At 36.6% G+C, this 15,149-nt stretch overlaps 1 protein-coding gene across 1 annotated transcript in view; it reads left to right on the forward strand.

Moving 5' to 3' along the window:
* Positions 1–15,149, forward strand: part of psidin (phagocyte signaling impaired) — an 89,540-nt gene that overhangs the window by 12,935 nt on the left and 61,456 nt on the right. Inside the window, exons 2-3 of the mRNA XM_081768727.1 lie at positions 9,223–9,308; positions 11,471–11,609. Of these exons, the coding sequence (XP_081624853.1) occupies positions 9,223–9,308; positions 11,471–11,609 (225 nt within the window). The remainder of the gene's footprint in view (positions 1–9,222; positions 9,309–11,470; positions 11,610–15,149) is intronic.

Raw genomic sequence — 15,149 nt, forward strand, 5'->3', positions numbered from 1 at the left:
CACTGATCAAGTATAACAAGTGGTATTACCGGTAGTTTGAATAACAGTTTTGATTTGCTTTGTGGACGTGAAAACGATCTTATTATCATCGTAAGTATGAGTTGTGTATTGCAACATTGTGTTGATAAAGGTGGTGAACTTATTCGGTTAACTCAAAAAGGGAGAGATAGAATAATAGAGTGTAGTGAAATTGAGCAAGATGGTGTGAAGGAGAAAGTCGAAAAGGAAGTAGTGTTGGAAGTGCATAAGGACTGTCGTAGGCGCTACACTTTAAAACCCAAGCCACCCCCAACAGTTCCAAATCCTGAGCTTAGACAAACTCCCCGTGCTCCATTTGACTTCAAAACACAGTGTTTCTTGTGTGGTCGCCAATGTGTGGACGTATCGAAATGCAGATATCCATACCAAGAATAATTTAGTGAGGTACAGACAGTTGAGTTGATAAAAGGTATCCGTGAAGACGCAATAAGAAGAAATTGTGCTTGGGGACGAGAAGTACTTCTCAGACTTAGCAATGTTATTGACCTAGTCCAATGTGATGGTAGGTACCATAGGTATTGTTTGTCAAGATTCAAGGTAGAAGGCTCAAGTAAACCTGGAAAGCCAGCAACTAGAGGCGGATCAATAGCAGACTCTGAAAGAGCAGCAGCATTTGATAAATTATGTCAATATTTAATTGAGAATGATGAATGCCAGTACACGTTGAAGGAATTACAAAAACTGTATAACGATCTGAACCCTAACGTGGAATCATACGATGACAGGCACCTGAAAAGAAAATTGATCCGGCGTTTTGGTTCCAACATACTTGTAACAGATCTTCCCGGAAGAAGGGTCGTAATTTGCTTCAGTGGAACAGCATCCAGAATCCTGTCGGACGTCTGGTACCAAAATCGGCAAGTTGTTGAAAAAGATGATGAATTGAGAGTGATCAAAACTGCAGCAGCAATAATTCGACGAACACTGAAATCTCAAGCTTATGATTGTTCTCAGTTTCCAACTCTTGAGTAAATTCAAACGGGAAGTCCAGATCTTATTCCAGAATTACTGAAGACACTGCTTTATGAAATCATTAAGCCTACCAGGACAACAGAAGAAAATAAAAAAAAGTACTGAACGGAAAACAATCGCTATTGCTCATTCCATAATTGCAGTATCTCGGCCAAAATTATTTGTGTCCCCTGTTCAATTTGGTACAGCAATGTTCCTTCACAGAAGGTTTGGGTCCAGGCTCTTAATTGACTTACTGGCAAATATGGGGTTCTGTTCTTCTTATAACGAAATATTAAAATTTGAAAGGTCAGTTACCAGTGAGGATAAATTAAACATAAATCAGGGCTATGTTCAGTATGTCTTTGATAATGCTGATTGCAATGTACATACTGTGGATGGTCATGCCACTTTTCATTCCATGGATGGTGTACTGTGTGTGACACCTGAATCTGCGCTCAGTGTTGACACCTGTGTACCTCGGAGGAATGTCAGAACAAAAGAAATTGAACACAGTGGGTTAACAGAATTACAGATATACAAACGTCCAGATACATCTGGGTATACACGTATAACTGCTTTAAATTGGAAAGTAATGGAAATTAAACCTTTATCAGCTATTACCACCCACACTTTGAATATGTTTTTGTTGTCTGGTATTTGGCTTAATGGTTCGTGTACCGATAGTTGGCCTGGTTGGAGTGGTTGTATGGAAAGGCTGCATGCTGGAGAACCGTATGAAACATCAGCAGTTTTGGCTCTTCCATTTGTGAATTTAGCACCCTCAAACCCTTACACTATTTACACCGTTCTCCTTTATGCTGCTCAGGAAGGTGCTAAGCAGGGTCAGGCTTGCACGATGGTTACGTTCGATCAACCATTATATGCCAAGGCTCGGGAAATTATAGCTGCAGCCCCTCTCAGCAACCCTCTGAACTCTCTATTCATTCGCTTTGGAGGGTTTCACTTTCTCCTTTCTTTTATATATCAGTAGGTCACATAATGGCTGGAAGTGGTTTGGAAGAGGCGTGGAGTCAAGTACACGCAAAAAACAGCATTCCGAAAATGATGCAGGGGAAAATATATTCCAGATCTATTCGTGCTTTGTTCCTAACCCAAGAAGCCCTTATAACAGTTTTCCTTGAGACACACGATCCCGATGTTAACAAGGAAGATTTAAATGCACTCTATTCGCAATTAACTTCTTGGACAATAGGTGCTGATGAGATAGTGAGGTCTACTGCAGTCACGAAATACTTTCGATGAGCAGCTGCAGAATTTCAAGGAACATGGTAGAACACAAAAATTGTGGATTCAATTCATAGAAATGGTATATCTTATCAAAATGTTCATAAAAGCAGAGAACTGGAGATTTTTACCTCCATCTTCACTGTGTGCAGCAAATACTGCCTTTTCTCCATGCCACAGGACACCTGAATTATGCGAAATCGGCGCATGTGTACTTGCAAGATCGCCTACATCTCCTGAGTATATTACCCGAAGAAGAGTTCGACAAATTTATCATCAGAGGGTTCTTCACCATTCGCCGAAGTAACAAATTTTGGTGCGGTGTTTGGACCGATATGACCATCGAACAAGTGTTAATGCGGGCGATGAAAAGCAGCGGTGGGTTGACTGGTGGCAGAGGAATCACTGCATCAACTATCGCTACATGGGTGAAGTCGATGCCTGCAAGCTCCAGAATCGTAGAGGCAGTTGAGAGATTTACATCTATTAATTATGCTTCCTCAGAGCAACACGCAGAGTTGCGTGATGCAAACCAGAAGCTAAATGCCAAGCATCTAAAAGTTTTAATAACTTGGTTTCGACTGCACAACCCTTTTACAAAACCTTCTCAGCTGTCTTCTCTCTCTACAGGTGTATTGACTGACTCTACTACAAATTGTGACGAGGCCAGTGATATTGGTCTTTCTGCAATAAAAGAGATCGAAGGGCTGAAATTCAATGAAATCCATTTAAAAAGAAAGTATACCGTCAAATCGTTAGCAGCCGTGACAAAATCTGTCACCATCCGAAATGACACCACTCACGTCAACCCCAACCAGTTGTTCCATCGCATGGTTTGTAGTGTGAGAACAGAAGAACATTTAAGAGAAATAATTAAATATGAACTATGTACATACCATCCCTCACTGTTCGATGAAACTGGTTTGATGTGGAAAGGAACCAAGTCTTCAATCCTAAAAGTGTTACCAAGTGCAGGAACCAATCCACCTCCTGATGATGAGATGGCACTGAGGTTATCATATGTGGTCGATGGAGGGCATCTTCTACATTGTGTTGTTTGGCAACGCCCTGCAACGTTTCAAGTAATATGCCGACAATATAGTGAATATGTTCTCTCCCATTACGGAAGAGCTACTGTCGTGTTCGATGGTTATAGGAAAGAACTCAACACAAAAGATGAGGAACATCTGCGAAGGTCTCGCTCAGCTAGCAACATAGATGTGAAAGTAGAAGACCACATTCACGTCACCTTTAGGCAGAGTGATTTCCTTGCCAACCAGAACAACAAGGAACAGTTAATATCCCTTCTGACATTACACTTGAAGGAAAGAGGGTGTCATGTGCTTCAAGCATATGGGAATGGAGGTGCGAGTAATAGGTGATGATACTGATCTGTTGGTTTTGTTAATTACTCTTGCTCCCCCATACTGCAGCTTACGCTTAAAGATGATTGTGCCTGGTAAAGGAAATCAGTCAAATAAAATTTACAATATTCAAGAAATGCAGCATGAAATAGGGGACATGAAGGAAGTTCTGTTGTGTGTTTATGCCTTTACAGGCTGTGAATCTGTGTCCTCAATATATAGGAAAGGTAAGACAGCCCCATTTAAAAAAGTTAAAAGTGATGAGGAACTCAGAAAAAATTGCTTATTTTTAATTATCCTAATGCACAGGCAGACGATATTGCTGAAGCTGACCATGATTTTTTTTTCTATCTTTATATGATTCCCACAAGACACGAAATTTGGATGCTTTAAGTCACCAGATATATTTAATGACAGTTGCAAGACAGCCAGTGCAAGGTGAGTTAGCTACTCTACCTCCAACGAAAGCTGCAGCAAGGGAACATTCACTGAGAGTCTACCACCAAGTGCAACAGTGGAATGGATTCAAGAAAAACCCACTAAAATGGGGCTGGAAGAAGGTCAGTGGATATCTGCGTCCAACACCAACAACTCTTGCTGCTGCTCCAAATGGTTGCTACGCCTCATCTCTTGTTCATGCACAGAAGTGTGTTTAAGCGACTGTGATTGCCGAAGAAGTGCCCTTCAGTGCACAACCATGTGTACTAACTGCGCTAGATATGGATGCAGTAATACAGATTTTGCCACTGATTCTGATGCGGAAGATGTGTTGACAGATGACAAGGATATGCAAAAATTATCTGAAACAAATTCAGATAGTGATGAGAATGAAGAGAAATGAAAACTCTCTGTGCTTAATGCGTTAAGGTAATAATTTTCGTTTTAGTTTTGTCTAATTATATATGTTTTTTGCTTTCCATACAGTAAACTCTAATTATCCTTGTAATTGGGTGGCGCGGCAAACTTATACCGGACAGTGCGCAAAATGGACAAAGAAGAATACATCTACACAAAATTTCTTTTGGACAATTTAATCGATCATTTGAAAACAGACGCATGTTATGTGGAGCTACAATGCATACCTCTTCTTAATGTCAAATTGAATTGAAATTTACAGGTGAATCTCTACAAATAACATTATTACTACCTAAACAGACAAGTTTGTTAATTTGCTTTCTCATAAAAAAAAGTCCACTGGCTTTGTTTTTAAGCGTTAAAATACCTTTTCCTTTTTGTGATTTTATTTTCCTACGTAGATTTTCTTCAGTATAGAAGATGGCGGATAATCCAGAGTTTACTGTATTTGTTTTATAGGTGTCAAGCACATAGATTAGATGTCAAGGATTGTATATTAAAGTATTACTTATATTATGAATATGCTTTTGATCAACAATATTATCATTTTTCTAAACTAATTTCAACAACTCATACCAACGCCCCCCTCTCCCCTCAAAAACCCGACAGTCTTTTGGCGGAGACTTTTTACCACATTTAAAGTAAAGTGTAATGAACAATGTGGGACACTCACACCTTTGTTTTTTTGGATGCCCGGGTTCGGAGCTAATTTTACTGTACTATTTAGCCTAGCCGGCATAGCCGTGGGTCGTAAAACTCAAAAACATTCATTTAATTTTTGAGATTTGGGATGTTTGCCAATGATAACTTTGGATCTCTTCCTGCAACACAACCATCTAGTTCTCAGCAAAATCAGTGTGCAAGACCAAAGTATCACCAGCTGATCTACTTGATCTTTTCTCAGCAACAATGGCCTCTCATTGAGTGCTGCGGATGTGAGCAACACGATCCAGTTGTTTGCCAGTCAGTATTTTTGACACTAGATTTTATCGAACCTGTCCTTGGTCAATGTATTTACTTAAATAGTTACTATGGTGATATAACATCTTGGATGTGGAATTTAAATCAAAAGCAGTGTTACCAATCCCACACTTTGTTCACTACTTTACTATTATTTCACAGCTTGTGAAAGGTGCAATATAAAAATTCATCTCTCTCTTCGCAGAAAACTAATACCAAGTCTGTCTTCACAGGATTGGAGAACAATGTCATGTGCATGCTTTGTGTTAACTTTTATGAAAATTCAGGATGGGTTTTTTTTTGAGATATTAATTTTTGAAAATAGTCAAATTTTAAAATTTTCACTTTTTTCATGCTAAATTCTCACTTGTGGTGTACAGATAGGTAGGAAATAATATTTTTACTGTAATATCATGTTTCCATAGTATTTATTCCTAGCATAAAATAAATCTTGTGTGTTTTCATTTAGGCACAGGAAATATCCGAATTATGTGCACAACAAAACTTTTTCCAAATTCAACAATTTTGTTACAGTTCATGTTACACCTCTAATGTCTCTTTGGTATGGTTTGAAAGAGTTGAAAACATAGTATAAAATAAACAACAAAAAGGATTTCTGGCACTTTTTGTTCTTTCTCAATAATACTTTCAAAACGTCAATTTCTCACTTTGCTGAAAAAGTAAATATCTGTGGTGATTAAGAGGTTGCAACACTGTTACAAATCATCAGAGAGCAAAACCATTTTGTTTCTGTATTCTGGTAATGTCCATCTTTAATATATATTTTTTTCATAAGAATTCAAAATGGTCATGGTACACATTTCGCTACCACGTGTACGATTTGAAATGAAATGGGCCAACAGTGATTTTGTGGTACAACCCATGTGGTCCGAGTTGAGACCACCGACCTCGGGAGTGAGAGAGTGAGTGGCTTTCTGGGAAGCGGACTGGGTGGCGTACTGGTTCACGGATCGGCACAGTATGCTGCAGGTCCTGAGTTTGAGTCCTGGTACAGTCAGTCACTTTTTCTTTCGTGCGTTCTACAGAGCTCTGGTGTGTTAAAAAAATCGGTTGTTTCCTCGTATACAAATATGTGTCTCAAAATTTACCACAGGTTTCGTCCATCTTCAAAATGTGAATTGACGAGTCTTATTGAATTTCTTATTTCTGAATAACCATGGAAATATTTTTGTGTTTGATGTGATTTTCTTGATTTTTAAATCTCATTTATTAATTTAAACTATTTATCAGTATGTTCAATAACTTCCCATATCGTCAGGGAATGATATCTGGATACTGTATATGACATTCTTTTCATCTGTCGTGCTTATTAAATTGTTTTCACATAGTTGAATGCCAATGGAACAGTGGTGGGAAACTCATGAAAAATGTTATTGCTGGAATGGAGGGCAGGGAATCGAATCCTAAATCTAATTTCAGGTAGGCTTTCGTCGCTAAACTTCGTCCAATATTTCCATTTTCTTGTTTCCTCCTCGTAGTAAATATTTCCCAGTGTAACTAACATTTCTGAAGGGATACTGTTTATTTAGTTAATGTAATAACTATTTTAGATTTAGTTTTACAGTGATTTGGAACTTGTTGTAAAAGTTAGTGTCCCTGGTAAATAAGTGGCATAGCAGCCGCCGTCAAATGTTCCAACTTCAACTCTCTGACAGTTTGCCAAGCAGAATTCTGGTTTTGCTGTGTGCATACTTTCTAATGACTACTCATTACAGTCATTCTTCCTGTTAGATAGTGTTACGATCATTCGTAGTTCTAGACAGAAATGATTGTCGAACACTCTCAAGAGTTAATTTATTTTGTGCTATATTTTTAAACAAGATCAAGAAAATCATGAAATCATATAAAGTAAATGTGTCACGTGGTTGCATGTCCCTGAAATGCAACCATAGGTATATTTGCTATAGTATAAGAGCAAGAAGTTGTATTACTAACTTGCAATCGTTAACAAGGAAGTGAAGTTACATTTAAGTATTATCTACTACAAAATTATTATGTATGCCTAATGAGTAATTTGAAAGTATCTCCTCATACTTCAACCGTATGGGGGTTTGTATCGCAAGTTCAACGGGATTTTGAAACATTTAGGTATAGCGCTAGTTAGTTCGTAATGAACTCCATCGGTTTCGAGCTGTGCAACTTGGAAGTATTGTCCGTTGTTTTTGACAGCGTATGACTTGGAAAAGACGCATTTTCTGACCTGTTTGTTTATTAGGAATATTTTTGTTTCTTGTGATGGTGCTTCACATAAATATCTTCTACACAAGTTTTTACATATACACAAACATTTAAAAAGGAAGAAAAAAGAGGATTTGCTCAGTGGCAGAGTATTTATCTCTGGTGCATGGGGTTCCTGGTTCGATCCAGGCTCGCGCTAAGTGGGCTTTGTGATAAACACCATGGCGTGGGTTTTCTCGGGGTTCTTCCCTTTCCTCCAACTTTTCTCGTTCCACAATTTCATTTATTTCCCTTCATCTCCTTTGGCCTCCACGGCATGACTGTGGGACTTAAAACTGCAAGATTTCGTTTCATTTCGTTTAACCTTTCGTGCATAACAACCTTATATGACGCAGTAATATTATTTTTCTAACACATCAAAGTTAGTCGATGTTACGAGATTTTTCTTCCACGGATACATCAAGGCTTCAAGCGAGTTGCTTTAGGTTTCAATTGTTGCTCCCAAGGTGGAGGGTGCTGTATTGTCCCCATGATACTCAAGGTCATGCATTTAGAGCATGTGTTCCTCACTGGTTTCAACTTGCTATTTTATGTGAAGTAGATTCAATAAATTAGAAGACAATCCAAAGGTTTAAAAAAAAAAAAAAAAAGTTTTATATTTCTAAACATCCAAGAATGGGTTCCATAACTACTTTTATCATACGTACTGGTAATTATACCCTTTTTGCAATTGGAATTTTATAAATTCCAAACGAATTTTCACTATTTTTTCCCATGTCATGTATTTTCATGACATAATCAAACATGTTGAGTTGTTCTTCCTCTTTCCAATAGTCTTACTGCCAAGTCGATAGGTTAATAATAATAATAATAATAATAATAATAATAATAATAATAGATTTTTCACAGCTTCTCTGAAAGTACTTCGTTGCAAACCACAGTTTTTTGAACACCTTGTATATTTTCTATATATGTGTTCGAGATATTTTATTTACTCTTTTCGTAACTCTTACCCCAAACCATTAATGGATGTAAAATTTTAGAAAAATCGGTGATATCAGGTCAAGTGCTTCGTTGATTTGACGTGGGATGTAAGTATCAATTATAAATAAATAATTAAATAATGCTTATTAGACAAACCGGAAATTACTGGAAAAATAATGTGATAAAAGGGAGGTCGTGATGTGAAATAAGTTGATAAAGCCTGATTTTGGAATATACATCATACGGTAACCCATTACAATTTAGCGCTGTGGCTCAGTGGTGCGTAGGTTTCTAGTTCGATCCCAGCTTGCGCCAAGTGGGCTTTGTGGTGGACAAACACCGTGTGTGTTGGTTTTCTCGGGATTCTCCCGCTTTCTTCATTCTACCATTTCATTAATTTATCATCACTGTCTCCTTTAGCTGACACGGCATAATCGTGGGACATAAAACTCAAAGGTTTCATTTTCCATTGTTATTTAGGTGTTCCTGTTGTAGTAATTTTTTCTTATTTTTTTTTTTTTTACATGAAATATTTTAACATCTGATATGTAAATCATAGGTTAGCTTTTTTTTATTTTTTTATAGTGGTTAGTAATCATTAATGGTTGCTTTGTATTTTCAGACTGGTTGGATAATGGAAATAATAAAAAGGCTTTACAGGAAGCAGAAAAAGTTCTCAAAAAACAGCCAAATTTTCAGTGTGCAAAGGTGAGCTATGTGCATTGGTTTTTCTTAATAGTGACTATTTTAGAAGGGAAAAGGTACGGAAACCTATTACTTCAGTAATCTTGATTAATTAAATATAATTAATTATCGCCTTCTTTCGTTAAAAAACGGTAGAAGAACAGAATATCTTGAAAGCTATTGTCTCTTGGTATCCTACGATTTCAAACTATTCCAGTGTTTCCTCCAAAACACTTTATAATTTCAGATACAATGAAGGAACTACCACTGACTTGTCACTGAGTGATTCAAGTTAATTGTTAAGTGATCTAAACATTTAGTAGCTTATTAAACACTCGTAATCTCAGGTACGGTGTGAACGTGAATGTATATACCACTGAAATCTATTGTATTAAAATAGAAAGTATTTCATAAAATATCTTTGCGTAAAAAGCAGTGTTGAATATCATAAAATCAACTATCAGTATGTGTAAAAAACAAATAAAATTTAATTACACTGAGCAGTGCAAGAATAGAAACCAGTGTGCCCTATCTCAGCAGAATAAAGTCAGAAATAGACTGACTGTGTTTGTTGGAGGGAATATGTCTGAGAAGTCCAGTGTGTACTTTTTTTTTTTTTTTTTTTTTCTTACCTGCTCCAAGAATTATTTCCTCAATATGAACTGAAAAGAAACTTGTCAAGACTTATTGCATTGACTTTTTTTTTTTTAAAAAAAAAAGATTGTATTATTATTATTATTATTATTTCAGTGTTTGTAAATCCTAACATGACTTTGTTGCTGTTTTTATATATTTGTTCATTGTGTCTGTTGTTGGTTGTAGAATGTAGATTTCTCGCACATTCGTTCTAAGCAGTTCATAATTTCCCTTTCTTTTTTTAATGCAATAATCATAAAATATGATAACTTTTTCATTGATACGTTTGAACGTAGAAATTAGTTTTTACAGCAGAATACATTTAAGTACATTAGATATTACTGTTATGCTAATGACATTTTACTACTTGTACGTGACGAAAATACACTTATATAAATATTTGAACAATTCAACAATTAGCATCCTAGGCTGGAGTTCACCCTCGAACATGAATCTGATAACTGTCTTCCATTTTTAGACTTACTGATTACCCAATCACACAACAAATTTATAACAAAAGTATACCAAAAACCTAATACAGGCACTAGTTACATACAACAGTCAGCTCATCCGCCAATCTGCAAGGCCAATATTTGGAAGAATTGCTTTCGCAGGGTATTATTAATTTGTGATCGTCCAAAATATCTTAATGACGAAATACAGTTTTTATTATTATTAAAAAAAAACAAAAAAAAAAAAAAAACTACAAGTTGTGTACTTTACAAAAATGGTTTATTCAAGCGTAGATGGGTGCAGGCTCCAAAAACAGTTATTTCCAAAGAAGCAAAAACTAAATAGAAATTCCTTATTTTCCACAATTATCGGCAAAAAATGAGGGTATTCTTGCAAGCATAACATATCTGCTTCAAGTATCCCCCCGCCCCCAAAAAAAGTTTAAACAAACATCTCACCGGATTTAAGAGTTATTTTGTTGATCCCCTAAATAAGTCCGGCATTTGCCGCGTTCAATGCGAATGTAACTTCTCATATATAGGCCAAACGAAACGCAATATTAACACTCGAATTAAGGAACATATTGAACAATCAAAAAGGTCACAAGAAGAGGGCATATCGGGATTGGCGCTTCATTTAAAACAACATACACATAATATAAAATAGGTTAATGTAATAGGTTCAGCAAAAACAAAGAAAACAAGGGGAGATTAAAGAATCATTCTTTTCATAAATACAAACCTGTTTTGAATCTGGATACTGGCAACATTGATAGATTTTGGTTACCAATCTTTGATGCATATTTTGAATCTGGCAATGACGTAACAAACACCGCACTTCCTTCTATTCAGTTCACTACTTTTTGCACTTCGCTCTGCTCGTGACATTTCAAATATTTTTGTGGTATGTATTCCATGTTTTACACCTTTTATCTCCTATCCGTTTTAATTCTTTTCATCTTGCCACTGAGGACGGAACCAGCTTTGAGTTCCGAAACGTTTGAAAAATATTTAGGCTTTCCAAGGGAGGATTCATTGGTAAGTAGCCAATCTTTTGTTAATTTATTTGAATAAATGTTTTTTATTCACTTATTTCAGGTTTTGAAGGCGTTGGCTCTACTAAGGCTCGGTAAGGAACAGGAATGTGAGCAAATTATAGATAGTGTTCAGGAAGAAGTGCCTACTGATGACTCTACTCTACAAGCAATGACAATTTGTCTAAGGGAGATACATAAGTGTAAGTATATTTAATCTTAATCTCTGTTAATCTTAAGCTAAAGCAGGCATGTACAAGTTGGAACTGGGGCGAATCCGTCATAGAGAAGTTACTGGCGTACGAGACAACGTGTAACTTCTTACATGAATTGAATAGTCATATTGAATAGAGAAACTTGTTCGTCGTGTACTAACATCATAGGAGCAGAAACTGTTACAATGATAATCAAAATATTTACTAACTAACTAACTAAAAAAAATCTATTATCATTTTAGTGGGAATCGTGCTTTGTAATGTTTTGGACCAGTCTGAATAAGTTTTATATTGCGCGATCAAGGGTTGGAATAATTTACAAGAAATAAATTTTCAAGAAATAAAATTATCAAGTAATACATTTCCAAAAACGGTTCAGGTGGGCTGGGTGAAAGTGTTTAGTGGGCCTGGAACGAGTCGTCGTACATGGTTGCGTTAAAGGTCCTTGAACGCTTTGCAAAATAATTTAAAATATTACGATAAATGGTATTAAGATGTCTTGTACCTTGATTTTGCGTCAGTACATATATACAGAGCGGCCCATTTTAATCTTTCCACGAAAATGTCTCGAAAACGGTTGAACATAAATGAACCGAACAAAACCTCAAATAGGGAATGCCATGGGACACGCCGATTGGTGCCTCCCAGGGCCGCCTTTGATGTTGGCCCGGGGCCCAACTTTAAAATTTTAAGTAGAAGCATGTGGTGAGTGATACATCGTTCGATAGATCTTTAAAAACTAAGACAGCGTTGTGGCAAAAGATTTTTCATATCGGTTACCGTATTCAAAATAGCTGCCAAGACATGGAGCATGTATCAGATAATACGTCCAGTACCCAAATATGAAAACGGCTGAACATAAATGGACCGAACAAAACCTCAAATAGAAAATGTCATGGGGCACAGCGATTGGTATTATCGCGGTGGCTCCCAGGGCCAGCCATCATGGGCGCTCAGGGCCGAACTTTAAAATTGTATATACATGGGGTGAGTGATACCTCGTTCGACATATCTTTAAAAACTAAAGAGCGATATTGCAAAAGGTAGTTCATATGGGTCATCATTTTCAAAATGACCACTAAGACGTGGTACCTGTATCAGATAAAACGTTCAGTACCACTAATATGAAAACGGTTAAAGATAAATGAATAAAATAAAAATTCGAATAGGAAATCGCAGAGGGTATTTATGATTCCACGGCTCGGGAATAATGCAACAGAGAAAAAGTTTATTAAAGTATAATTGAAATAATGCAAAAGATGAAATTTAATTCTTAGAAAATTATCTTTCCGATCTCCCTCTGTGAGTGAGTGAAGCGGGAATGAATGGTAAAATCTCGAATGAGAACCCCATTTTTACTTGCAATAGGTATGGTTTGTCTGAAACACTTGTGTGTACTAGCGACTCGTACTGTATTGAATTATAAGGTGAAATTCAAGTTTAACACCCATTTTTTTTTTCAAAGTGTGATTAGATGGGAAAAAAGAAGGAACTGAAATGAGAAGCAAGGGTTTTAGTAATACTTTTTGGAACTTGCAGACATTTTGCGCACTTCTTCGCCCCTAATAATTTAACGCAATGCATGCAAGATGTTTAGGAGGCATCTGCATCAGTATGTCCGGTTTTGTTACTGAGGATAACAACTGAGATTACCGCTGAAAGTTATTCGGAATATGTAACTGTGGACAACATTTCAGTGAAGTTCATATTTTATCACATGCAAGAAGACATAGAAAGAAAAGAATCCAACCAATATCGTGCAGATGACTGTTGAACAAAACCAACGTTTGTATACACTGTTCTAAAATTGCATTGTTCGACAAATTTGTTTCGCATTTCAGTTGATTCATTTTTGCATCAAATCATTGCCTCTAGTCAAAATGAAAGGTACCGTTTAAAAAGAATTTTACACACTTTATCCCATTACAGAGACATCTATCTCTTATAAAAACACACTTCAGATAACTTTGTTTCGTAGATACAATTTGTAAAAACTAAGGTTCTCATTTGCAATTTCATCGTTCCTGCCCGCTTCACCAACTCACGGAGGGAGGTTGGAATTTTCTAGTAATTAGATTTACTCTTTTCTATTATAGCACTTTCATTCTAATCATCTTTTCCTCTGTTGCAACATTTCCGAGTCGTGGAATGATAAATATACTCTGTGATTTCCTATTCGAATTTTTGTTTTGTTCATTTATCTTTAACCGTTTTCATATTAGTGGAACTGGACGTTTTATCTGATACAGGTACCATGTCTTGGTGGTCATTTTGAAAACGGTGACCCAAATGAACAATCTTTTGCAATATCAATCTTTAGTTTTTAAAGATATGTCAAACGAGGTATCACTCACCCCATGTTTTCATATACAATTTTAAAGTTCGGCCATGATCGCCCATGAAGGGTGGCCCTGGGAGCCACCGCGATAATACCAATCGATGTGCCCAATGACATTTTCTATTTGAGTTTTTGTTCGGTTCATTTATGTTCAAATGTTTTCATATTAGAGTACTGGACGTTTTATCTGGTACAGGTACCATGTCTTGGCGGCCATTTTGAATACAGTGACCGATATGAAAAATCCTTTGCCACAACGCTTTTTAGTTTTTAAAGATCTATCAAACGAGGTATCACTCACTCCTTGTTTCCATTTAATATTTTAAATTTGGGCCCTGGGGCCCCATGAAGAGCGGCCGTGGGTGGCACCGTGACATCATCATTCGATTTGCCCCATGGTATTTCCTATTTGAGTTTTTGTTTTGTTCATTTATGTTTAAACGTTTTTGAGATATTTACGTGGAAAGATTAAAATTGGCCACCATGTATAAACTTTTCCATGGTTGTAACAGACTATACGAATCTATTGTTGAGCACTCAGTTTAATGCGAAGGACTATATAGGTTCGATCACCGTGCGAGCTTGTGGTGGCCATTATTTTATTTGCACCTGGGATTGAGGTGGCTCAGTGGTATTGCGTTCACCTCTGGTGCGTAGGGCTCCTGGTTCGATCCATCTCACGCCAAGTGGTCTTTGTTGGGAGGCAGACACCGTATGGGTGAGTTTTCTCGGAAGTTCCCCCGATTTCAATCATTTTCTTCATTCCATCATTTCATTCATTCCTCATCACCACTGTCTCCTTTAGCCTAGACGGCATAACGTGGGACGTAAAACTAAAAGATTTCATTTATTTATTTATTTTAATCCGCACTGTAGAGATTTTTATGTGTTATTTCCTCCACTTATCATATCACTCTTTTAATAGAAGAGTGACAACTCAAAATCACCAACTTTTCAGGAGAGTGATTTAAATATTTTCACTGTTCGAGTCTACAAGGACGAACAAGCAACACAATTTCTCCCTTGGGGGAAGGAAGAGTTGAGTGAATGCACAAATGTCGCAGAAGTAATAATAATAATAATAATAATAATAATAATAATAATAATAATAATAATAATAATAATAATAATAATAATAATAATAATATAGTCTTTAAAAATGGTTTCATGTCAATAAGGATCGTTTTTGA

The sequence above is a fragment of the Thermobia domestica genome, chromosome 8 (genome assembly GCF_964235325.1).
Source record: "Thermobia domestica chromosome 8, izTheDome1.hap1.1, whole genome shotgun sequence".
In the NCBI taxonomy this organism is placed as follows: domain Eukaryota; kingdom Metazoa; phylum Arthropoda; class Insecta; order Zygentoma; family Lepismatidae; genus Thermobia; species Thermobia domestica.